This window comes from Phaenicophaeus curvirostris, chromosome 3 (assembly GCF_032191515.1).
Source record: "Phaenicophaeus curvirostris isolate KB17595 chromosome 3, BPBGC_Pcur_1.0, whole genome shotgun sequence".
NCBI lineage: Eukaryota > Metazoa > Chordata > Aves > Cuculiformes > Cuculidae > Phaenicophaeus > Phaenicophaeus curvirostris.
In genome coordinates, this window is record NC_091394.1 from 68,968,451 (window position 1) to 68,992,424 (window position 23,974).

The 23,974-nt window shown below is 44.4% G+C and overlaps 1 protein-coding gene across 5 annotated transcripts in view; it reads right to left on the reverse strand.

Moving 5' to 3' along the window:
* TPD52 (tumor protein D52) overlaps positions 1–23,974 on the reverse strand; it is a 132,855-nt gene that overhangs the window by 79,834 nt on the left and 29,047 nt on the right. For 2 of the 5 annotated variants that reach the window (XM_069854296.1, XM_069854294.1), the window contains exons 2-7: positions 23,474–23,589; positions 21,654–21,802; positions 20,724–20,825; positions 15,356–15,397; positions 13,887–13,935; positions 11,342–12,820 (exon numbers count right to left, since the gene is read on the reverse strand). In XM_069854296.1, the coding sequence (XP_069710397.1) occupies positions 12,701–12,820; positions 13,887–13,935; positions 15,356–15,397; positions 20,724–20,825; positions 21,654–21,802; positions 23,474–23,589 (578 nt within the window). In that variant the 3' untranslated portion in view covers positions 11,342–12,700. Of the gene's footprint in view, positions 1–9,231; positions 12,821–13,886; positions 13,936–15,355; positions 15,398–20,696; positions 20,826–21,653; positions 21,803–23,473; positions 23,590–23,974 lie in introns of those variants that run through there. The other 3 variants (XM_069854295.1, XR_011337189.1, XM_069854297.1) reach the window with 3 other exon arrangements.

Sequence of the window (23,974 nt, forward strand, 5' to 3'; positions counted from 1 at the left end):
GATGAATGCATGACAACATGTCCATTTACCAAGCTTCCTGACACTTATCTAGAATAAGCCACTGCCTACCAGATACCATAGCATTCACCCAGTTTCAAAAAGGAAAGAAAAACAGCTGACATAAGGAACCAAAACAGAAACATCATCAAACCACTCCCCTCCTCCCCTGCAAAAGAAATGGAAACAGTAAGGACCCAAATATCATCCCTGTGCTCTTGCAGGGTGTAAGTACACCAAAAGCCAGGCAGCATTTTATTCCTGTCCACTTGTCAGCAGAGATAAGGAATACAAGCTTTCCTCTGGCTGTGGCTCAGGTAGGTGATAAGCAAGACCATTCCTCTTGCCTTAAAGAACAGATCCTGCAGATGCAGGGCACCCCAGAAAGGGACTGCAGCTAGAGCCACCACACCCCCTCCTCAGGAAATCACCTTGGTCCCCCTAGAAGGATAAACTTATTTTAATCCTCAACTGTCTTCAAATGCTCTGACCTTTTCCAGCTGCATCTGGTATGTCCTCCCATAAGTATTACCCAGGTCACGGTTGTTCCTACTTGTTCAAAGTTTATTTACCAAATATCACACTTCATAGCAATCAAAAAACAGTTAGAATTGATGAAAAGGTAATTTCAAGAAAACTACTCAGAACGAACAGATTACTCTGCTCATCACACCTCTTCTATCTTCCTAACTCATTCTCACCAAACCCCACTCCCTTTTCCGAACACTCGTAAAAGAGCAAACAGTGAATAATCATCAATCACCCTTGGGCTCATCCAGCACTTTGCTAACCAGGCTAAGAATAGCATGAAAGTAGACAATCTTACATTTCATTGTTAAGCTTTTAACATCACTGTGACATTGCAAAGCAAGCTACTGGTGTTCCTCTTGTTCAAATGAGAAAGCAATTCAGCAGTACAGAGAAATTGAGAGTTGTAGTCCAGCTCTTCATTTTACATTCTTAGTTTGACTTCTGTATTGCATTATTTATACTTCATAGAATCATAGAATCATAGAATAACCAGGTTGGAAGAGACCCACCAGATCATCGAGTCCAACCATTCCTATCAAACACTAAACCATGCCCCTTAGCACCTCATCCACCCGTGCCTTGAACACCTCCAGGGAAGGTGAATCAACCACCTCCCTGGGCAGCCTGTTCCAGTGCCCAATGACCCTTTCCGTGAACATTTTTTTCCTAATGTTCAGCCTAAACCTCCCCTGGCGGAGCTTGAGGCCATTCCCTCTTGTCCTGTCCCCTGTCACTTGGGAGAAGAGGCCAGCACCCTCCACTCTACAACCTCCTTTCAGGTAGTTGTAGAGAGCAATGAGGTCTCCCCTCAGCCTCCTCTTCTCCAGGCTAAACAACCCCAGCTCTCTCAGCCATTCCTCCTAAGACCTGCTCTCCAGCCCCTTCACCAGCCTCATTGCTCTTCTCTGGACTCGTTCCAGAGCCTCAACATCCTTCTTGTGGTGAGGGGCCCAGAACTGAACACAGGATTCGAGGAGCGGTCTCACCAGTGCTGAGTACAGAGGGAGAATAACCTCCCTGGACCTGCTGGTCACGCCGTTTCTGATACAAGCCAAGATGCCATTGGCCTTCTTGGCCACCTGGGCACACTGCTGGCTCATGTTCAGTCGGCTGTCAGCCAACGCCCCCAGGTCCCTCTCCTCCAGGCAGCTTTCTAGACAGACTTCTCCTAGTCTGTAGCACTGCACAGGGTTGTTGTGCCCCAAGTGCAGGACCTGGCATTTGGCCTTGTTAAACCTCATGCCATTGGACTCTGCCCAGCGGTCCAGCCTGTTCAGATCTCTTTGCAGAGCCTCCCTACCCTCCAGCAGATCAACACTTCCACCCAGCTTAGTCTTATCCGCAAACTTGCTAAGGGTGCACTCGATGCCTTCATCCAGGTCATTGATAAAGACATTGAACAGGGCTGGACCCAGCACTGAGCCCTGGGGAACCGCACTTGTCACTGGCCTCCAGCTGGATTTCACACTATTTCCCACCACTCTCTGGACCCGGCCATCCAACCAGTTTTCCACCCATCCAACCAGTTTTCCACACATTTGTATATGTAATTCCATTTGGAAATGATGTGTTGAATGCTATGTGACATTTGAGTGAGTTACAAACCTTTGAAGGCTTAATGACAATTTATTTACAGATAGAAACAGAAAAGAGTATGTTCCTAGCTTCTTTCCAACAGAAAAAAGAAAAAAGGGCAAAAAAAATCAGCCCCCCACAAATCCCTGAAGCAGCATTCAGCTTTTACATCTTCTACATCTAGATCGACTGAATCACTTCCTGAAGTCTTCCGTAGACATCCCTCTTGGATACCACCTGAGCCAGCGCCCTGGGTCACACACCGATCTGCACACAGCCAGCCTTGCTGGTGCGGATATTCAATGGAAAACAGAATGTTATAGATTACACGGCAATTTGGGATATCAGGTCCTCGATCCAGTGACACAGGCATTTATAGTTCTGCATTCCAGTACTAAACCAGTTCTGCAATTAACCAGTCAGTATTAGCCCTTATATTCTACCGGACACATTCCAAGTAATCTCAGCCCCTGACTGTGGCCCAACAGAACTGGAAAAGTTAGAAAAAGAATAGAGACAAGGATGAAGAGCAGCATGGAATCACTTCCACCTAAGGAAAAATCAGAGGTCAGATTTTTTCAGCCTGGAAGTAAAAATTCTGGCATACATTAGTATGCACACTCATACTACTTTTTTCTGTTTCCCTAGACATCTGTTAATGGCCACTGTCACAACAGACTGGGAGAAAATGAGCATGATAAAAAACAATGCAACAACCAGAGAAAGTGATGTTTATTCACAAAATCGCTACATTCATTTTTACCCTCTCGCACTCGTTCTCTCACAGATTTTATTTACTCACATTCTCATACCCACAGACTCACAAAACACAATACCAAAGTGTCTGGGCAGGACCACTTGGGTGCAACACTGAGTACAAAGGATGCCAGCTGTGAAGGACTCAGCACATCACTGAGATTCTTCCTGTCTGGCAATGATGAAATACAGCTTGGATAAATCTTTTAGACCCTTCAGGAATCAAGTCGTTTACAGGGTGAATCCTAGAATCACCAGGTTGGCAGAGACCCACCAGATCATCGAGTCCAACCATTCCTATCAAACACTAAACCATGCCCCTTAGCACCTCATCCACCCGTGCCTTGAACACCTCCAGGGAAGGTGAATCAACCACCTCCCTGGGCAGCCTGTTCCAGTGCCCAATGACCCTTTCCGTGAACATTTTTTTCCTAATGTTCAGCCTAAACCTCCCCTGGCGGAGCTTGAGGCCATTCCCTCTTGTCCTGTCCCCTGTCACTTGGGAGAAGAGGCCAGCACCCTCCACTCTACAACCTCCTTTCAGGTAGTTGTAGAGAGCAATAACGTCTCCCCTCAGCCTCCTCTTCTCCAGGCTAAACAACCCCAGCTCTCTCAGCCATTCCTCCTAAGACCTGCTCTCCAGCCCCTTCACCAGCCTCACTGCTCTTCTCTGGACTCGTTCCAGAGCCTCAACATCCTTCTTGTGGTGAGGGGCCCAGAACTGAACACAGGATTCGAGGAGCGGTCTCACCAGTGCTGAGTACAGAGGGAGAATAACCTCCCTGGACCTGCTGGTCACGCCGTTTCTGATACAAGCCAAGATGCCATTGGCCTTCTTGGCCACCTGGGCACACTGCTGGCTCATGTTCAGTCGGCTGTCAGCCAACGCCCCCAGGTCCCTCTCCTCCAGGCAGCTTTCTAGACAGACTTCTCCTAGTCTGTAGCACTGCACAGGGTTGTTGTGCCCCAAGTGCAGGACCTGGCATTTGGCCTTGTTAAACCTCATGCCATTGGACTCTGCCCAGCGGTCCAGCCTGTTCAGATCTCTTTGCAGAGCCTCCCTACCCTCCAGCAGATCAACACTTCCACCCAGCTTAGTCTTATCCGCAAACTTGCTAAGGGTGCACTCGATGCCTTCATCCAGGTCATTGATAAAGACATTGAACAGGGCTGGACCCAGCACTGAGCCCTGGGGAACCGCACTTGTCACTGGCCTCCAGCTGGATTTCACACTATTTCCCACCACTCTCTGGACCCAGCCATCCAACCAGTTTTCCACCCATCCAACCAGTTTTCCACACATTTGTATATGTAATTCCATTTGGAAATGATGTGTTGAATGCTATGTGACATTTGAGTGAGTTACAAACCTTTGAAGGCTTAATGACAATTTATTTACAGATAGAAACAGAAAAGAGTATGTTCCTAGCTTCTTTCCAACAGAAAAAAGAAAAAAGGGCAAAAAAAATCAGCCCCCCACAAATCCCTGAAGCAGCATTCAGCTTTTACATCTTCTACATCTAGATCGACTGAATCACTTCCTGAAGTCTTCCGTAGACATCCCTCTTGGATACCACCTGAGCCAGCGCCCTGGGTCACACACCGATCTGCACACAGCCAGCCTTGCTGGTGCGGATATTCAATGGAAAACAGAATGTTATAGATTACACGGCAATTTGGGATATCAGGTCCTCGATCCAGTGACACAGGCATTTATAGTTCTGCATTCCAGTACTAAACCAGTTCTGCAATTAACCAGTCAGTATTAGCCCTTATATTCTACCGGACACATTCCAAGTAATCTCAGCCCCTGACTGTGGCCCAACAGAACTGGAAAAGTTAGAAAAAGAATAGAGACAAGGATGAAGAGCAGCATGGAATCACTTCCACCTAAGGAAAAATCAGAGGTCAGATTTTTTCAGCCTGGAAGTAAAAATTCTGGCATACATTAGTATGCACACTCATACTACTTTTTTCTGTTTCCCTAGACATCTGTTAATGGCCACTGTCACAACAGACTGGGAGAAAATGAGCATGATAAAAAACAATGCAACAACCAGAGAAAGTGATGTTTATTCACAAAATCGCTACATTCATTTTTACCCTCTCGCACTCGTTCTCTCACAGATTTTATTTACTCACATTCTCATACCCACAGACTCACAAAACACAATACCAAAGTGTCTGGGCAGGACCACTTGGGTGCAACACTGAGTACAAAGGATGCCAGCTGTGAAGGACTCAGCACATCACTGAGATTCTTCCTGTCTGGCAATGATGAAATACAGCTTGGATAAATCTTTTAGACCCTTCAGGAATCAAGTCGTTTACAGGGTGAATCCTAGAATCACCAGGTTGGCAGAGACCCACCAGATCATCGAGTCCAACCATTCCTATCAAACACTAAACCATGCCCCTTAGCACCTCATCCACCCGTGCCTTGAACACCTCCAGGGAAGGTGAATCAACCACCTCCCTGGGCAGCCTGTTCCAGTGCCCAATGACCCTTTCCGTGAACATTTTTTTCCTAATGTTCAGCCTAAACCTCCCCTGGCGGAGCTTGAGGCCATTCCCTCTTGTCCTGTCCCCTGTCACTTGGGAGAAGAGGCCAGCACCCTCCACTCTACAACCTCCTTTCAGGTAGTTGTAGAGAGCAATAACGTCTCCCCTCAGCCTCCTCTTCTCCAGGCTAAACAACCCCAGCTCTCTCAGCCATTCCTCCTAAGACCTGCTCTCCAGCCCCTTCACCAGCCTCACTGCTCTTCTCTGGACTCGTTCCAGAGCCTCAACATCCTTCTTGTGGTGAGGGGCCCAGAACTGAACACAGGATTCGAGGAGCGGTCTCACCAGTGCTGAGTACAGAGGGAGGATAACCTCCCTGGACCTGCTGGTCACGCCGTTTCTGATACAAGCCAAGATGCCATTGGCCTTCTTGGCCACCTGGGCACACTGCTGGCTCATGTTCAGTCGGCTGTCAGCCAACACCCCCAGGTCCCTCTCCTCCAGGCAGCTTTCTAGACAGGCTTCTCCTAGTCTGTAGCACTGCACAGGGTTGTTGTGCCCCAAGTGCAGGACCCGGCATTTGGCCTTGTTAAACCTCATGCCATTGGACTCTGCCCAGCGGTCCAGCCTGTTCAGATCCCTTTGCAGAGCGTCCCTACCCTCCAGCAGATCAACACTTCCACCCAGCTTAGTGTCATCCACAAACTTGCTAAGGGTGCACTCGATGCCTTCATCCAGGTCATTGATAAAGACACTGAACAGGGCTGGACTGAGCCCTGGGGGACACCACTTGTCACTGGCCTCCAGCTGGATTTCACACCATTTCCCACCACTCTCTGGGCCCAGCCATCCAACCAGTTTTCCACCCAGGAGAGTGTGCGCCTGTCCAGCCCAGAGGCTGACAGTTTCCAAAGCAGAATGCTGTGAGAAACTGTGTCAAAGGCTTTACTGAAGTCCAGGAAGACCACATCCACAGCCTTTCCCTCATCCAGCAGCCGAGTCACTTGGTCATAGAAGGCGATCAGGTTAGTCTGGCAAGACCTGCCTTTTGTGAACCCATGTTGACTGGGTCTGATCACCTGGTTCTCTTGCATGTGCTTCATGATAGCACTCAAGAACACCTGCTCCATGACTTTCCCTGGCACTGAGGTCAGACTGACAGGCCTGTAGTTTCCTGGGTCCTCCCTGCGACCCTTCTTGTAGATGGGCACAACATCAGCCAGCCTCCAGTCCAGTGGGACTTCCCCAGTCTTCCAGGACTGTTGGAAGATGATGGAAAGGGGTTTGGCCAGCACATCTGCCAGCTCCTTCAATACCCTTGGGTGAATCCCATCCGGCCCCATAGACTTGTGGGTGTCTAGTCGGGCTAGCAAGGCTCTGACCACCTCCTCTTAGATCATGGGAGCCTCATTTTGCTCCTCTAGCTCCTGGGTTTGTACACAGCCAGAATGACTTTCTTTAAAATTAAAGACTGAGGCAAAGAAGGCATTAAGTACCTCAGCTTTTTCCTCATCCCCTGTCACTGTTGTTCCTTCTGCGTCCAATAGGGACTGTATGGTCTCCCTAGTCCTCCTTTTATTATTTATATATTTGTAGAAAGATTTTTTGTTATCTTTCACAGACTTTGCCAATCTGATTTCTAGCTGAGCCTTAGCCCTTCTGATTTTTTCTCTACACAATCTCACTTCCCTCCTGTAGTCCACCCAAGAGGCCTGTCCCCTCTTCCAGAGCCCATAAACATTTCTCTTCTTCTTGATATCACTCAAGAGCTCTCTGTTCAACCAAGCTGGTTTTCTCCCCTGCCAGCTTTTTTTCTGGAACATGGGGATGGCTTTCTCCTGAGCTGCTAGGATTTCCTTTTTGAAGAGCTCCCAGCCCTCATGGGCTCCCTTGCCTTTAAGTACTGTCTCCCATGAGACTTTGCCAACCAGCCTTCTGAAGAGATCAAAGTCTGCCCTCTTGAAATTTAAGGCTACTGTCCTACTAACCACCCTCTTCACTTCACCTAGAACAGAAAACCCTATCATCTCATGATCACTTTGTCCTAGAGGTGATCCTAGGTGTCCTAGGGTGGTCCTTTGTTCCATAATCTCACTTATTGCAGCCTCAATAAATAGCAGGCTGCTGCTCAGTATCTAACTCATCACGTTTGTTTTCATGGTGGAGTAACAGGAAAAGAAATGGCATGTAAGATAAGGTACAAGACCATTGCCTTCCTCTTCTTGTTTGGAAACAGGATCTGCTCTTGATGAATCATCTGTGCTCCTGTCTTTTCAGAGCGCAGGCCTTGACAAGAACATCATGATCTGCAATTTTATTCCTGAGAGCAGCGTCATGGAATCACTTAGGCTGGAAAATACCTTTACGATCATAGAGTCCAACCATTAACGTAAGTCCCACCAGATGATGTACCTAAACCCCACATCTACATATCTTTCAAATGCTTCCAGGGATGACAACGCAGCCACTTCCCTGGGCAGCGTATTCCGGTCTTTGACAACCTAATATTCAATCCAGAACTCCCCTGCCACAACTTTAGGCCATTTCCTCCCATCCTATCAATTGCTACTTGGGAGAAGAGATGAACACTCACCTCGCTAAAACCTCCTTTCAGGTAGTGTTATAGTGATAAGTTCTCCCCTCAGCTCCTCTTCTCGAGGCCAAACAACCCCAGTTCTGCTACAGAAGCTTCTCATAGGACTTGCGCTCTGGTTTTCCACATTAATATATATTATTCTTTTTCAGGCCCTGATCCACTCCTTTCGACACATGCATTTCCACATCTGTTTCATTGACATCAGCCTTAGTATTTCCACTACAAATCTCTAGAGCACAGCCCTAACAGGTCTTTGATGTGACGTGTGAAAGCTGTTTTAATTAAACATTTTCCGCATCTTTGCTGCCTGGCTGTAAAAGCCAGAACACAGTTTTGCTCACAGAGCTGCACCTTGCATCCTAACACACCCAAAAGGACTTCTATGCCTCCTATTGCAGATTTTTGTAGGGGAATGTGAAAAAGAGACCATGAGAACTACCCCGTGCATGTAGGACCACTGCTGCACAGGGAGAATCAGTGAGAAGAGAGGCAAGATTTTGGGTTGTTCCGCCTGGAGAAGAGAAGGTTCTGAGGAGACCTTACAGCAACCTTCCAGTACCTGAAGGGACCTACAGGAAAGCTGGGGAGGGACTTTTTACAAAGGCATGGAGTGATAGGAATGAGGGGGAATGGGTTTAAATTGGAAGGGGGAATATTTAAGACTAGACATAAGGAACAAACTGTTCACGATGAGGGCGGTGAGGCACTGGCACAGGTTGCCCAGGGAAGCTGTGGCTGCCCCATCCCTGGAGGTGTTCAAGGCCAGGTTAGATGGGGCTTTAAGCAGCCTGGTCTGGTGGGAGGCGTCCCTGCCCATAGCAGGGAGGTTGGAACTGGATGATCTTTAAGGTCCCTTCCAACCCAAGCCATTCTGTAAGTCTATGATTCTACGACTATGTATCGGGTCTTCAAGTTACACGGCCGCAGCGATTCTAGCCTGGTATTACGAGTCTGAAAGTGGCACTTGCGAGCTTGTCCATGCCCGAAGCAAGGGGTTTGGAACTGGATGGGCTTTAAAGTCTCTTCGAAGCCGAACCGTTCTAAGATTCGATGAAACCGAGCAGAGCACCGGCCGGGCCGCCGGGCATCGCACCGACCCACGAATCCGCCCCCCCGGCACCGGTTTCCAACGAGGGCCCCGCCCCCAACCAGGGACACCTCACCACGCGGCCCCGCCCCTCTGATCCGCCCCACGCGGCCCCGCCCCGGCGCGGCCCCCGGCACAGCCCCGCCCCCTCAGCACGACTCCCTGAACAGCCCCGCCCCCCCCTCACCTGCCGGGGGCCTGGGGCCGCCGCGCCGCCGCCCGACCGTTCCTCCGTCTGCCGCGGGAAGGTCCCGGCTCCCGCCGCTCCCGCCGCCAGGGAGCCGCCGCACCGCCTCACCGCCGTCAGCCGCCGCGGCCGCGCCACGGCCCGGGCGGAGGCGAGGGCCCAGCTCGGCGCCGCCATGGCTGCCCGCGTGCAGGGCGCAGCGTCGGGCCTGGTCTCGCGCCCGGGTCACGGCCGCGCGCAGGCGCGGCGCGCCACCCTGAGGCCGCGGCCGCCATCTTGGGTGAGGGGCGCCCGGCCGCGCGGCCGGGGGAGGGCGGGGAGGCGGGACGAGGCGTGGTTACTGTTACTATGGTTCCTGTGGGATAGTCTTGATCCAAGCTAAGGTTTCATTTGAGTAATTGCAGTGTTTGAAAGCTAGGCGGAGGGTCCTTCTGACAGCGTGTTTTCCTTAAGTTCCTTTCCAGACACTGTTCATTCTGACACTAACGTCTTGTGTGAGGTACGATCTGTGCTGAGCAGATGCCTCTTCTGTAATTTATAGAATCACAGAATCACCAGGTTGGAAAAGACACACCGGATCATCGAGTCCAACCATTCCTATCAAACACTAAACCATGCCCCTCAGCAACCTTGTTCACCCATACTTTAAACACTTCCAGGGAAGGTGACTCAACCACCTCCCTGGGCAGCCTGTTCCAGTGCCCAATGACCCTTTCTGTAAAGAATTTTTTCCTAACGTCTAGCCTAAACCTCCCCTGGCGGAGCTTGAGGCCATTCCCTCTTGTCCTGTCCCCTCTCACTTGGGAGAAGAGGCCAGCACCCTCCTCTCTACAACGTCCTTTCAGGTAGTTGTAGAGAGCAATGAGGTCTCCCCTCAGCCTCCTCTTCTCCAGGCTAAACAACCCCAGCTCTCTCAGCCGTTCCTCATAAGGCCTGTTCTCCAGCCTCCTCACCAGCTTTGTTGCTCTTCTCTGGACTCGCTCCAGACCCTCAACATTCTTCTTGTGGTGAGGGGCCCAGAACTGAACACAGTTTTCGAGGAGTGGTCTCACCAGTGCCGAGTACAGAGGGAAGAGTCTCCCTGCCTCAAACAGAAGGTCAGGCACAGCTGGAGCCAGCTCCAAATGAGCAAGAGCTTTGACTGTTTTGAGTTCATAACAACATCAAAATTAGTCCTTGGAAAGTAATACAATATACATAAGATTTCTGTGAAAATGTATACGTATGCCTGTGAGAAATACATTCTGTAACCAGCTCTTGTCTCGTTGCAGGATTGGTGGCAATCACTCTTTCATGTTTCCCAGGCCTGATAAAGGATGCTTGCTTTCCAAAACTCCGAAACAAGTCTTAGAGTTTTATTTGTCAGCATTTTCGGTATCAGAAGGAGCGAGCCCAGTGGCCAGAGGAGCTGGTCTCGCAGGCCAGGAGCAGAAGCAGTGGCCATCCTGCCTGAGGGAACCAGAGAGCAGTGCCAGCAGCGACCTTTGCACACAGACATGCCATGAGGCCACGCATGCACTGCAACAGGTGCCCTGGGCCTGCTCGCACTCAGGAGCAGACGAAGATGAAGCCTACGTGATTCTCTATCTGCAGGAGGAAACTGGAGTGCAGCACGTTGCAGAGCCAGCCCTGCAGCCACTTGGTCTGAAAAGAAAAGACTTTTCTTCCTTTATACCCAGCAAGCCCCACTCTGGACAAGATGAACCCTCTATTCGCCCCATTACATAGATGAAAGAAGAACCTGTTCAACAAGAATCATCCCGAAGGACCTGCCTGCAGCGTACTGACCCTACAGAGAAAGAAAGGGCTCCGCTCTTGCTGTGTTAATTCAATTCTCTACTCCATTGTTAAGGTGTAGCTGTAAAGGCTGAGAATACATCTCTAACCCAAACTCTGAACTTCCTTAATCAGGGCTAAGTTTATATAAGCCACCAGCAGTCTACCTAGGCCTCATCTACTCTGGTAATGTTAGCTCATCCGTGCAGATTCGCCCCAGTACAGTAGTGGCTGTCAGTACTACTTCAAACCCAACCCAAAGGAATGTTTCAATTACAAATAAAAATTTCCTACTTAATTGTCCATATTCACAAGACAATACATCCTCACATAGAAGTTTTTATTAAGCTTCTCACATGAAACTAAGCATATATACTACATCTGATATGCTAACAAGGTTGTTGGGACCCAACAGTTTTTTGCCTCCAGACAACTCTGGATGTTGGAAGCAAAACACTTCATGGATTTCTCACAAATGTTTCAAAAGTTGTTTCCAGTTCTAAGCAGGGTAATAAAACACTTGCCAAAAGTTCTAATCTTACTGACCATGTGCCAGAAACATACAAAATACAACAAATGTGAAGAGTACATCAGATAAAGCAACGTGTAGGAGAACAGATCTTGCAAGAGAGCTATCCTGTGGTATATGACACGGTACAAGTCTCAAAACAGATATCTGGGATCTTAAACAGGAGCAGGAGTGCTAGTGGTACAGGCCTTTAACACAAAAAATAGTGTAGCAGATGTTTTTGATGGTTAGTCTATAAGGGAAACAGCACTAGCATTTGACAGTAGTTCTCTTGATGCCTCAAAAAGAATCACTTTCATGTTCAGTCTTATTCTTACAGTCCATGCTTTGTAAATGTAAATGTGACACCACCATGTGTGAATCAGAAGATGAATCTATTTATGACTGGTGAAAAGTTCAGGAGTGTATCTTACCATATGAACATCACGTACAAAAAATAAGACTGAAAACATTACTATGACTGAACCAAACCAGCTCTACTAGGCATCTTGCTTTCATTTGTGATGGTCAGAAGTTTCCATAGGTGGGTAATCCACAAACAAAGCAGTAAGTTTTCAATGTTATGTATTACCCTACCCGCATCTGTTGTATAAGGAACATGCTCTGAAGACAGAACATTCCAACCTCTCTATAATCCTGCTACAAGTAACTTGTTTAAAGCCTGTTGAAGCTGAATTCTTTTCTTTAGCTGGGAGTGATTCTCCTAGTCCGGTGTCCCCTGCAGGCAACACTTGACTGAAATGATCACAAGGGAGTGAAGTAACAAGCTTCAGTTTGGCATCAGCAATAGACTCATGATGTTTAAGTTGAACAGTAGTTACAGATTCAAAAGAAATTATGTATCCACACTATATGTACAGTATAATTAATTTCTCAAAAGAGTTTTTTTCATTGCTATATTTTAAAGGTTGCCTTCAAATTACAGATAAGTCCTTTAAATGCTTGAAAGGCATAAAAACTCCCCTTCCCACACAAACCCCCAAACAATGTATTTTAGTTTCAAAAATACTTTGAACCCACAAACAAGCTTGGTATCAATTAATCTGGTAAAATAACTACGTGCTAAATAAAAGCACATCTGGTGGAAAGAGCGCAAAGGATGTTAAAAGTGTGCTTAGGTTTGCTTGCAGCATCTGGCAGTGGGTAGCAGGAAAGGCAGGAATCTCAGTGGGTCTCCTCCTCCTGTGTCTGTTCTGCAATAGTTTCTGTGGCACTGGCATTGGCAGCAGAGTTGAGAACTTCTCCAAAGTCTCCCCCAGCAGGTTTGCTTCCTCCAACTTTAAACTAGACAACAGACAGAGGCTCAACACAAAAATGCAATTATCTGGCACGCCAAACGTGGTTACGTGGATAAAACCCAGTACCTCTGCACGAAAAAGTTCACTAACTCTTTTTAGCAGAGCAGCTTTTCCAGTACCCACCAGCTACCACCACAGTACTGTAAAGAGAAGGCTTTAAGTGTCATGCAAAAAACAATCACCAGCAGCAGATTAACACAGCAGGCTCCCTTTGACTTTGAGGAGCACAAAGCATGAAACAGGCCTGATTTCAGGGACTCTGAAGGCACAGACACAGATAAAAATGGATACAGGTGCACAGCCTTTCAAGCCATTTAGGCTTTGAAAGATTCAGAGTTAGAGCTTGCTTCTGTATTGCTCAAGAAGCAACCTTGAACAGTTTTCAGTCTCAGCAGCAGTTCTGGAGACCTTCACTGAAGCATAGCAACTATTTTAACTTTTTCCAGGTAATGTATTTGCCCTACAGTATATACCCTGTGGGTTGGCAAGAATATTAAAAACAATTATTTTACAAGGGAATGCCTAGTTCCTCATGCTATCACTTACATGCTTCTCATCCAAACCATCTTGCCCACAAGAACAGTCAAATCTCATTCCAATTATGTGTATCGGTTATTTTTAAAGTGGGAGAAGCTATTTATCATTGTTTCTGGCACTTGAGGCTTTTGTGAGTAAGTTTTAAATTAAGGTACAAAACCCTGCATATTTTATGCCAGAAATAAGAGAAATATCCAAAGCTACACTTCTGTGTAAGATACTAGTCCTTAGAAGGTATGGAAATAAAAGCTTAGAGCACTTTGGATACATAACACTAGGTACGTTACACTGGCTGTTTGTGCAGGTGTTAGGCCTTCTAGTTAAAGGCATCCATCCTGCTGTAAGAGGTGCAGGAAGTCCATTTTTTGTTTTTAAATCATTAGGCAGAGAAACCATTTCCACAGTACTTAAAAAGGTGTTTACTAGTAAGCAAAAAAACAGGTGACCCTGAGGCCACTTAGTCTTTTCTCTACATCCACAGCTCCAGAATCACCAATCATTTTAGCAATGCTTACCTTTAAGTTTTCAACTTTTTCCTCAAAGGATTTGAAAGTTGGAGAATTTCTAGGAAAAAAGGAACCACAGCATTAAAAACATATCTGGTTAGTCTATAAATATCAGAAAACAAGCAGACAGTTGCTTTTTCCAGTGTCAACATGAGTTTTGTTTGTTTGGGGCTCTTTCCTTGTTTTAACAGCAGCCTAAAAATAGTTTAGATCTTTATCTTCCCAAGTACTACAAAACTAAAATTCAAACACACTCAAGTTGTAGCTCATTTGTATCTTTCACAACTAAAGGTCATTGATAGGATCTTTCATCACAACATGAAAGGGAGAACTATCAAGTATTTTAGGTTTAGCTTAATATTCCTAGTGATTTCAAACGGGTTTCTGGCTTAAGGAAGGAAGGATTCGTTCAGAAAAGCTTAGTCATCACTTCTGGTTAGCCTAGTACATTATCACTGAAGAAAGCTTGTCATCAGTGTTCTTCACTAAAACTAGTTTAATTTCATAGGCTATGTGCTCAGTTAACAAAACGTGTTTCACAGTGGCATTTTCTGCTAACGTGTTAAATTTAAGGAAGGCTCCCCCTTGCCTTTTAAGTGCTGGAGACAGCTGTGGTTACAAACGGTAAGTTCTGCATATGAAGAGCAGAACAGCTTGGGATTTTGAATGCTGACAGCCAGTGTATTATTTATCAGTGGCCTAGTGCTCCAGCTGGCTGGAACTGCCATTTGCCAATTTTTGCAATAGCTTGTGCACCTTTTCTGCCTTTATGCAGGATGGAAAATGGCTTGCCTCCAGTGGAGCAGTGGACTGAGGATTCATAGCAGACTCAAAAAAATTTCATAAAGATTATATAAAGATTATATAAAGACTGGGTCTTTTTCACGAGGCCTTAAGTTTCGCTTCTCCCTTTGCTTGGTATTTGTGTAGGTCACTCACACTTAGCAGTACTCTTTCAATTGGGAAAGCACACAGTGATATGCATACATACATACGTACATATATATATGTGTGTGTATATATGTCAACCCAGAATATCTCAGGATTTGAAGAGAGACAGCACCAGGCAAGGGGAGAGAAAAGAAAAGCACTCCAAGTCAGCAAGACACTTCTTGTGAAACCCAGGGTATTTTTTACTCACTTTCGTTGTGTTAAAACAAGTGCCAAGCTATTGCCTTTCAAACTTGGAATCATTTAGTAGCATTACATTCCTAACAGGAAGGGAAATACTGTTACAGTTCTCCAAACAGCAGGAAAGTGCACTTGGTTACATTCCAGATATAACCAGCTGCTATAACCAGCACCAGTAAGCAGAATAAAACAAATTTTATCTCATATGTTAAGCACAGGAAATCCATTACAAAGGTGGGTGGGTTTTTTGGTTTTGTTTTAAATCTGTTAGTTGACTTAAGTTCAATTTAACTTGATTCCACACCTGAAAATAAATAAAACCAATGACTAGATTATGCATACGTTACCTCATAATAGGCATGCTAATTGAATGTTGTATGGAGCGTATACTAAATGCCAGCATTAAGAAAAAAGAAAGCAAGAAGTTAGTTCAAGTAATAGACTGGGAAGAAATTGGCTTAGAGAGCTGAGTTCTGGATACAGCCTTTGGTACGCAGTCTTACATTAACTGCCTGGTTTTGCTTTTCTAAGTTGCTCAGCCATGCGCGCGCGCGCACACACACACACACACTAAAGCAAAAGCTCAACAAGTTTTTTTCTTTTAGAAAGATTCAGGTGCCATGCTTGTACATGTTCTGCTTAGCTGCAAGTCTGCCTAGTCATTAGGTTCCTCGAGCAATGAGAGACATGCTGCATTTACAGTTTTGACAATATTAAGTAGAAAATGAACACTCGAGAGTCTTATCAATCAACTAATCTTTCTACTGAGAGAATTATTCCCACATTCAGAAGGCTTCTGTTACAATTCAGTGTTAAGATTTCCATACATGTCAACACAAATTACCTACTTGTCAGTATAGATTACCTAGCAAGGACAGTCACATCAGTCTGTATTAAAGGTCAGGTTTATGCTGGGGCAGGGAGAAAGTCCTGGTCTAAACCCTGTTCTGAAATTCATGGATGATTTCTGTAACCTGCTGGTGTTGCTATACAGTTACTGTTTGTTTAGTGACAACACACACCTACTCACAGAAGGTGACTGGATATAGATTAAGGAGCTTCCAAATAACTTCAGGACTATCTGAATTCTAACTTAGTTCCACATTCTAGAAAAATTCCTCTTTACTCGATACAATTTAGTCATAGATGTTAAATGTTTCTTGTCAAATACCATAGTAGTAAGCTAGAAAACCTGACAATCCCAGTTCATAAGTATTTGGATTTTGACTAGGCTTTATGATGTCTTTCAAGAGAATACCTTTCAGGGAATTGCTGGAGGAGGGTGGGGAATCTCTCACTTTTGATGCACCTCCAAAACTCCAATTAATATTTCAGCACAGTGGAAGACACAGTCACGGAAGCAATAAGGATTTGCGTTCATTGCAGAACGTTTTTTAAGAGATTCTTTTGGCAGGGCCATCAGTAGAATACAGTGATAGAAAAAAACTACACATGTAAAAGGTTCACTGAAGGTTGGCATCCCTTAAGACAGATGCACAACTGAAGGCTGGTTTGTAGACACAGAGTACAGGGAATCTGATACGTGAATGCCAGGTGTTTTGCCGACACACATCGGTAACATGTGGACATGTTTCAAACTTTTTCCAATCCCATTTCTGCTGTGCCTCATCTTCATGGATGTTTTGGCTTCCACAAGCTTTTCCAGAACACATAGAAGCCGACTGTCTCCTAGAGTGTCATTTATATTCCTTGCTCTGTGACATGGATTACTACAAGTTCTGGTCTTGCTATGTGCCAAGTTATAGTACAGCAGTTGGGCTAATATGAACTGGTTCTCTTTGTCTGGTCATGCTCAACCACTCTCCTTCATCCTGCAAGAAGTGCCTCCCTGCAAGAAGTTTAAGGCAAAAGAGGGTGACAGTCACCTTCTTTCCCCATATATATTCACAATCTGTAGACCTGCACACACTGAAAAGCAACAACCTGTGGTGTATTGCAGATATTTTAACAGGTGTCTAGGGGAGTTTAGTTTAATCTCACAGAGATCATTCAATGGAAGAACTATTTGTACATTCATGAAGGATTTACTTGCTGCTGTACAATACACTTACGTATACTCAGTACCTATTTTGTAAGATGTCCCTCTAAGATAGTATATAGTTTTATCATAGAAGATCTGGTTTGCATGAGAACTGCATTGGGTTAAGTGCAATTGATCTTTTTTTAACATCAAACCACCTGTTCTTCAAGTAGTGCAAGGAAGCACCATTAAGCCTTGAAAAGCTTTACAAAGAAGAAAATTTGTATTTATTTTCACAAATAACAGAACGCCACACCAAGGCACTCACTCAACTAGGCCATCAAGTTTAGTGTTTGGAGAAGCCCTTTTCACAATGCTCACAGGCAAATGTCTAGCTTTAAAGAAAATATAGAACGAAGAAAGGCACAAGTAAGTTGCTCTCCAGCCTTGCATGTATTTTGTATTGCATTAAAGCTTTCTTAACCTTTACATGCTTATTTTTACAGCTACTATATTGCCTCACATTTTGAAAATGCAAGAGGAGGCATGCCAGAGTCCCTGCCTGGAAAACACAGGCTTAAGAATGCATAAGCACTAGTTATTTGCTTTGGCCAATAGTTAGGTTTCCAGCTGATGTGCTGATGAATGATGATCCATGAGTCCACGATCACATTAGATTTCCAAAGCAAGCAAAGCAAAGAAGTTATTTTGTAATCTCAGAACATGGCAAATATGAGGACTTCTGCTGCATGATGGATGTGGTGCAAGAAGAGCTAGTGCAAAGTCATGGTAGCTCAGGAAGTTTGCCCGGAGCTACATCTTGGTGCTACTGCTGTTTTGCACATAATACTGGTGTTGCCTACACAAGGAGGGCCAGCTCATCAAAAGTTCAAGGCGTTCTTATAAAGTAGAATAAAGGTATTAAGAGAAACCTAAGAAGGAACAGAGTTCCTTTTCAGTACACCAAAATGCAGAGGAACCAAACGCAAAAAGGAAGCAATAATGCACTGACTTAGCACTAGCAGTCATCTTCCTCTCTATTTCAGTACTTTCCAGGCTCACAGCTCCACCAGCTGCCTTACTCCCTTTCGCAACTCCCCCCAAAATCACTTTGCAGTGCAAGAATGAAACCTGCATGTGATGTTTGCTGCATGGAACACGTAGAAATAATCCAACACAGAAGAAAAGGCCTTTCCAGGGAACAGCCTGGGCATGTAAAACTTTCTAAAATTCTGATTCATGCAGTCCTACAAGTAGACACCACTTGAGTAGTCGCATAACCCTGGGACTTGAATTCACTGGCTGAATCCCAGATGATCTTGGTCCTCATGAAAGCAAAAAACTCAGAGGTTTTTAATCCTCTGTTGAAGTGCAGTTTGGATCTTGAACAGCACTAATTTTTCCCACTTTTTTTTTCTTTTTTTTTTTAAACGCAGCTGCTCTTGAGTTTGTAACCATACCTTGACATTCTGTTGCCATTATTCTCCCCGAGAAGCACTCCAACAGTGCGGGCTCCTCTGGGCCTGTTACATTCCCTCCCAGTGGCCCAGTTTCTGATACAGAGTGCTCAACACCCACCTAGCCACTAACTTGAGTAATCAGGACACTCTTCTTTTGATCTACTAAATTCCTGAAGCCAGAAGAGAGTTATGAGTCTGTGCTTGTCCTTGACAAATGCAATACTTGTACTACTAAGGGAACACCAGAGCCTTAAGGAAGAAAGGCGAACCCTGTTAAGTGAGTCACAGGACTCTGCATCCAAAAGGTACAGAGACATCTTCCAGGCTCTCTGTCTTACTGATGCTAAAGGGGAAGTACTTCAGACAGGCTGCTATTCTTACACAAGCAACAGAGCTCACTTCAGAATGAGTTTTGATAGGCAGCAGCACAGGATGCTGTCTCCTTCTCAGCTACTGCCCCTGGGGCTGTAGCTCCTAGTTAGTATTCTGGGAGCCAGATCTCTACATCTTTACAGATATCCTACTGCTGTCTTTCACTGCTTAGAGAGAGAGTACAGAAAAGATGAAGCCAGACTCAGAGGTGTGCATAGATGGGATGAGAGTCAATGGACAGATGTTGCGACACAGGAATTTTTAACTACTGAAAACTTAACATTGAATACTTGCTTAGACTAGGCAGATAAAAGGCAAAGCAGCAAGGTAATCAGAACGCTCAGTGTCTGGAGCTGCTGAAGTAACCAACTCAATGATAAGGACTGTTTCACTGAACAAGCTATGCACAGAGAATGTATAAATTATTTCACAATTGGACTCTAGTGATTTGATTAGAGTTGCAATGCTAAACAACCATTGTAAGACACAAAAAGTGGAAAAAACTCTACTCTGTCAAGGCACAAACACTGTACAGACAAAGAGGAGGAGGAATTCTGCATGCCATTGACCTCAAAACCATATCCTGTCCCTTTCAAAAAACCCTGCAGAATCATTTTAAAATTGCTCTCTAACAAGGAAGACAGACCAATTGACCAATTTATAATCACATATTCTCAAGATTTCACGTTCTGCAATAGTTACCAGGTGAACATGAAGAAACATCTTCCCTGATACTAAAGGAGCTTCAGGTTTACATTAACTAACACTGGAGAAAAGAAAGAAATTAACTTTTACAGACAAAATCTATTTAAATATTTTAGTGGAGACAGTCTGACTACATGCTTAGTTTCAGAAACAATTCTTGTGCACACCTTACCTAAAGGAATGTGAAAATACCTGTAGTCTGCACAATGCCAGAGTAAGCATTAAAGAGAGAAAGGAAGTTCTGATAAATCTGAAGAAAAATATGTGACTGTGTAGCTGCACCTCAAAGTGTTTTCTCAGTAGACTTCAAAAAGCAAGATAGAGGTTAATGGCAGCACTTTAAAACAGATGGCTGATTTTATTACACTGCTGTCCAATGCAGCAATATTACATCAGAATGAGTTTTTATTTGTCCAACAATTGAAAAACAAGTTTGATCCACTATTCACAACAAGTTACAAGCAGAGAGAAGCAGCTGTATATGTTTCAGTAGTATAAAATACATAATCAAACAAAGAATTGTAAGCTAAGCATATGATTGGATTGCATCCAGGAGTTTTGCATGCAGCTCACAACAGTGCTACAAATAACCACCAAACTTACCTAATTTGCATAAAGGGTTGTGTCATTTGACACAAAGTCAGAATATGTTGTATGCCAGTATTTAAGAATTTAAAGTGCCAAGTCTATTAGAAAGGTAATAAAATCAAGCCACTGCTATGAGGCAGAACACCTTACAAAGAAATAAAACACAGCTGAAAGGAATCCACACACAAGACAAACAAAACGCACACAAAACCCAAATCAAACCACAGTCAAAGACATTACTTGTTTAAATGTAGTATTCCACAAGCTGAGAAAGTCAGAGAACAGAAATGATAATGCCATGTGCATCACACAAAAGCAAGCAGAGACGTTGCCACCTGCAATCCTACTGGAAAAATAAGAGTAGCGGTAGAGGTAATAGCATATATTGCTTCTCTTGCACATATAAAATGCACACTACACAGCTCTTCTGGATCAGTGAGGACATACAAGCAGATTTTGCAGCAAGTCACTCAGCTCTCCCAAAACAGATGTTGAGGGTTCTTGATTAACTTTTAGAAGTGCCAGTTATGTTAACAGCATAAATTTATTTCAGTGATCGCCTGCTTAAATGAAAAATGCAACTACTTGGGAAAAGCAGTAGAAGCCTACCTGACATCTTCAAACTTCTTGGTTATGACTGAACCAACAGATGAAAAAGCAGCAGAAGCCTTCTGACCAGCCTGAGACAGGGTTTCTGATGTCTTCTTGTAACTGTGTTCAAACAAAATTACATCAGTAGTTATTTTAATAGAACACATAAGGAACCTTTTAACGTATGTAAATTCGTATCAAACCCAGAGGTAAACTTCGACTTTGGGGTCAAATGGACAAACTACTTAAGAGATTACTTTGAGCCATTGCAGTCCCTTCTGGCTACAGCACCTCTGCCACCTCGGACTGCAGGTCAGGTTCACCAAAATGTACCTACAACCCCACCCACAGAACAGATGTTCTCTGCTACTGTAGGACTGAATGAAAACAACACACAAAAAAACACAAGGCAAGAAAACAAAACAAAACATCCCCTAAAAGGAAAGTCATGCACACACAGGTGAAAAATAACAGGTCTATTTTTTTATACTCTCTTACATTGTGTGTAGTCATTAATTGCAGAAAGGAGCTCACTCTAGACCTTAAGCTAACAGTTGTGTTTGGCAAGAACATTGCCTGTGACTTTGCACTCTTCCTGTATGAGCTCAGTTTACAACAATTTTCAGGCTGGAAGAGACAGGTATTCTGTTGGACTTAGGACACCTTGGTATCTCAATAATGCTTTCTCGGGTCTGTCAGACAAGAAGTGTATTAGAATTGACCATATTGTTGTCAATCATTTGTATTTTGCATGAGATGATGATACAGCCAATAGTGGCCCTCTTTGAAAGAAATCTCTGGTGACTGATCCAGATAAGTTTCAGTGAAACTAACTTTGTGTTACCTACCATTACCTCATTTCACAAGAATAGAGGGTTTAGACAGGACTCATGAGCTAAACAATTTTCACCTCCACAGTTGAGACAACCATGGTGAACCAGTACATACGCTGTGGTTGATGTAACATCTTGCCAGCTTTTGGTAATGTTCTGCCTTAGTTCCTGTAATGAGTTAATTCCCAGCTTTCTCTTGATTTCTGCTAGATGCTTCTCTTTGGCAGCTAGCACTTGTGAGAGCGTCTGGATTTCCTCTTCCACCTGTGGCCGCAGAGTTGAGAGGTAAGTTAACAAGCAGTATAGCAAGTCATTTAACCAGGTATTTATTAAAACATCTATTAGGCATCAGCAAAGGGAGACCTGACACATTTAGACATTGACTCACAGTTGTTTCTAAATACTAAAATGGAAATTCAACAGTCTACAACAAAAGCTAGTGAGAAAGCAATGTCTACCTGCAGCTAGCTAAGTTGGTAACTAACATACTAACTATATAGTTAGAAATCATTACCTTTAGACCTTCACCTATATGAAGTCTGAAGATTAGTCAAACATGGGACAATCACCAAGCCTGTATTCTCCGCCCAAATCAGAAGAAATACCAATGTATGACCAGTATGAGGAAGCTCATAGCATTTCTGATCCATACATGAGTTTTGTCTCCTTGTTTGAACAGAAAGGTTCTTTTGTGGCTTAAGCCAGCAACTTCAGGCTGAATTCAGCCACAGAAGTGCCTTCCCCAGACTGGGGGTGGAAATGGTGGCAGACTGAGCAGTTAAAAACAAACAAACAAACAAAAGAAACCCCAAACCGCAACAACAAAACCACAGCACCTGTTCAGCAACTGTTCTAAAAAACAGCATTGTTCATATACTTTCTTCTTTACACACACGGTCACTAAAGCCTCTCACAGAAGCAGGACCAGATCAAGATCAGAGATGTCAAAACAATTTTACAATGTCATTCTGTGGGCTGTATAGATATGACAAAGACACTAAGGCGATAAGTACAAAGGCAAAAGCATACATCCAACCCTACTTCCTCACCCAGACTGGACTTTGCAGTACCAGGCTGCCCCGTTTTTTAAGCTCCTTTAAGGAAATACCGATATCTTCAATGCTTCTTTGTTCTGGACGTACAAAGTCCAGCATGACATACTCTGGCAGGACCAGATTTCCCTCATCGTATTCAGCTGATTGGGTTAGCATAAAATAACACGCAAGACTACCAAAATCAAGACTGCGTTAAACATGTTTATTTCACAACTAAGCTTTGTTTGCCAACGTTAGGCTTAAGTTAATGTCATATATTAGAGTCTTGAAGTCACATAGAGCTACAAAAGAAATGACTGGCAACTCAATAAAGCTTGACTGTGACAACTACTAAAATGCATGTATTTTTAAAATGCAGGCTTGAGTATTTGATTGTCTTTTGAAGAGTGCTACTTGAACTCACTCTTAAAAAAATCTGCTACATGAACCAAGGACAAGAACATTTACATGGTGCTAGTTAGACATTAGCAAAGCAGTGTCTACGTGGATATTACTACAAATCATCCTTCACGAAAACAACAGCTTTAGTTACTCCACACCAGTTAAGACAGTACTTAGTTTTGGCTTCCAACTATGTTCTCTTTGACAGCTTATTTACCCCATTCTCATTTCACAGGGATAAAAAAGGTTAGGCATTTATGCATCGTGATTTAAGATCTGTATACTCAGCACTTCCAGCTTAACTCCCATAGCTAGAACTGGCTGTTCTTTTCTGCTTGATAGCCTCCCTTTCCCTCCCCCACAATACACGCAAGTGCTGTACCCAGCTTTAGACACTCAAGGAATAAATATGCAAAGCATCAACTGTGTGTTCAAAGACAGTACTTTCCCAGATTTTCATTCTCAAAATGAGTTTAAGAGCTATTCGCAAGAGATTTACCTTAGCAAGCTCTTTTCTTAGCTCATCCTGTTCTTCCTCTGAGAGTGTTTCTGCCATGCCAACTGTAGCAGCAGCATCCTCTCCAACCTCAGGTATAGAGTCACTCCTCAGCAGCCCTTGAGGTGAATAAACCATTCAAAGTCAGGTCATCACATGTCTGCCAGATAGCAGCTAACACTAATAGACAGCCCTTGCATGGCAATGTGCAAAGAAAACTGATGAGAGGACACCCAAGTCACACTCCCCAAGTACTACAGTGTACAGGAAACCAGAGGCATTTACTGTCTGTTTCATTCTATCAAGTTGCATTAAAGCTCAATATAATTGCAACTGCTGCTATAATAGGAGATTGGAAACCTGTTGGAAACACCACATCCCACTACTCTGACAGAAAAAGGCGCAGAACACTACCTTCCAACCCAGTGGTTACTAGGCAACCTCTGCCCAAGGAGTCCACGGACTCCGCTCTCTCTCACTCGTGAGGTGCAGAAACTCTGGAAG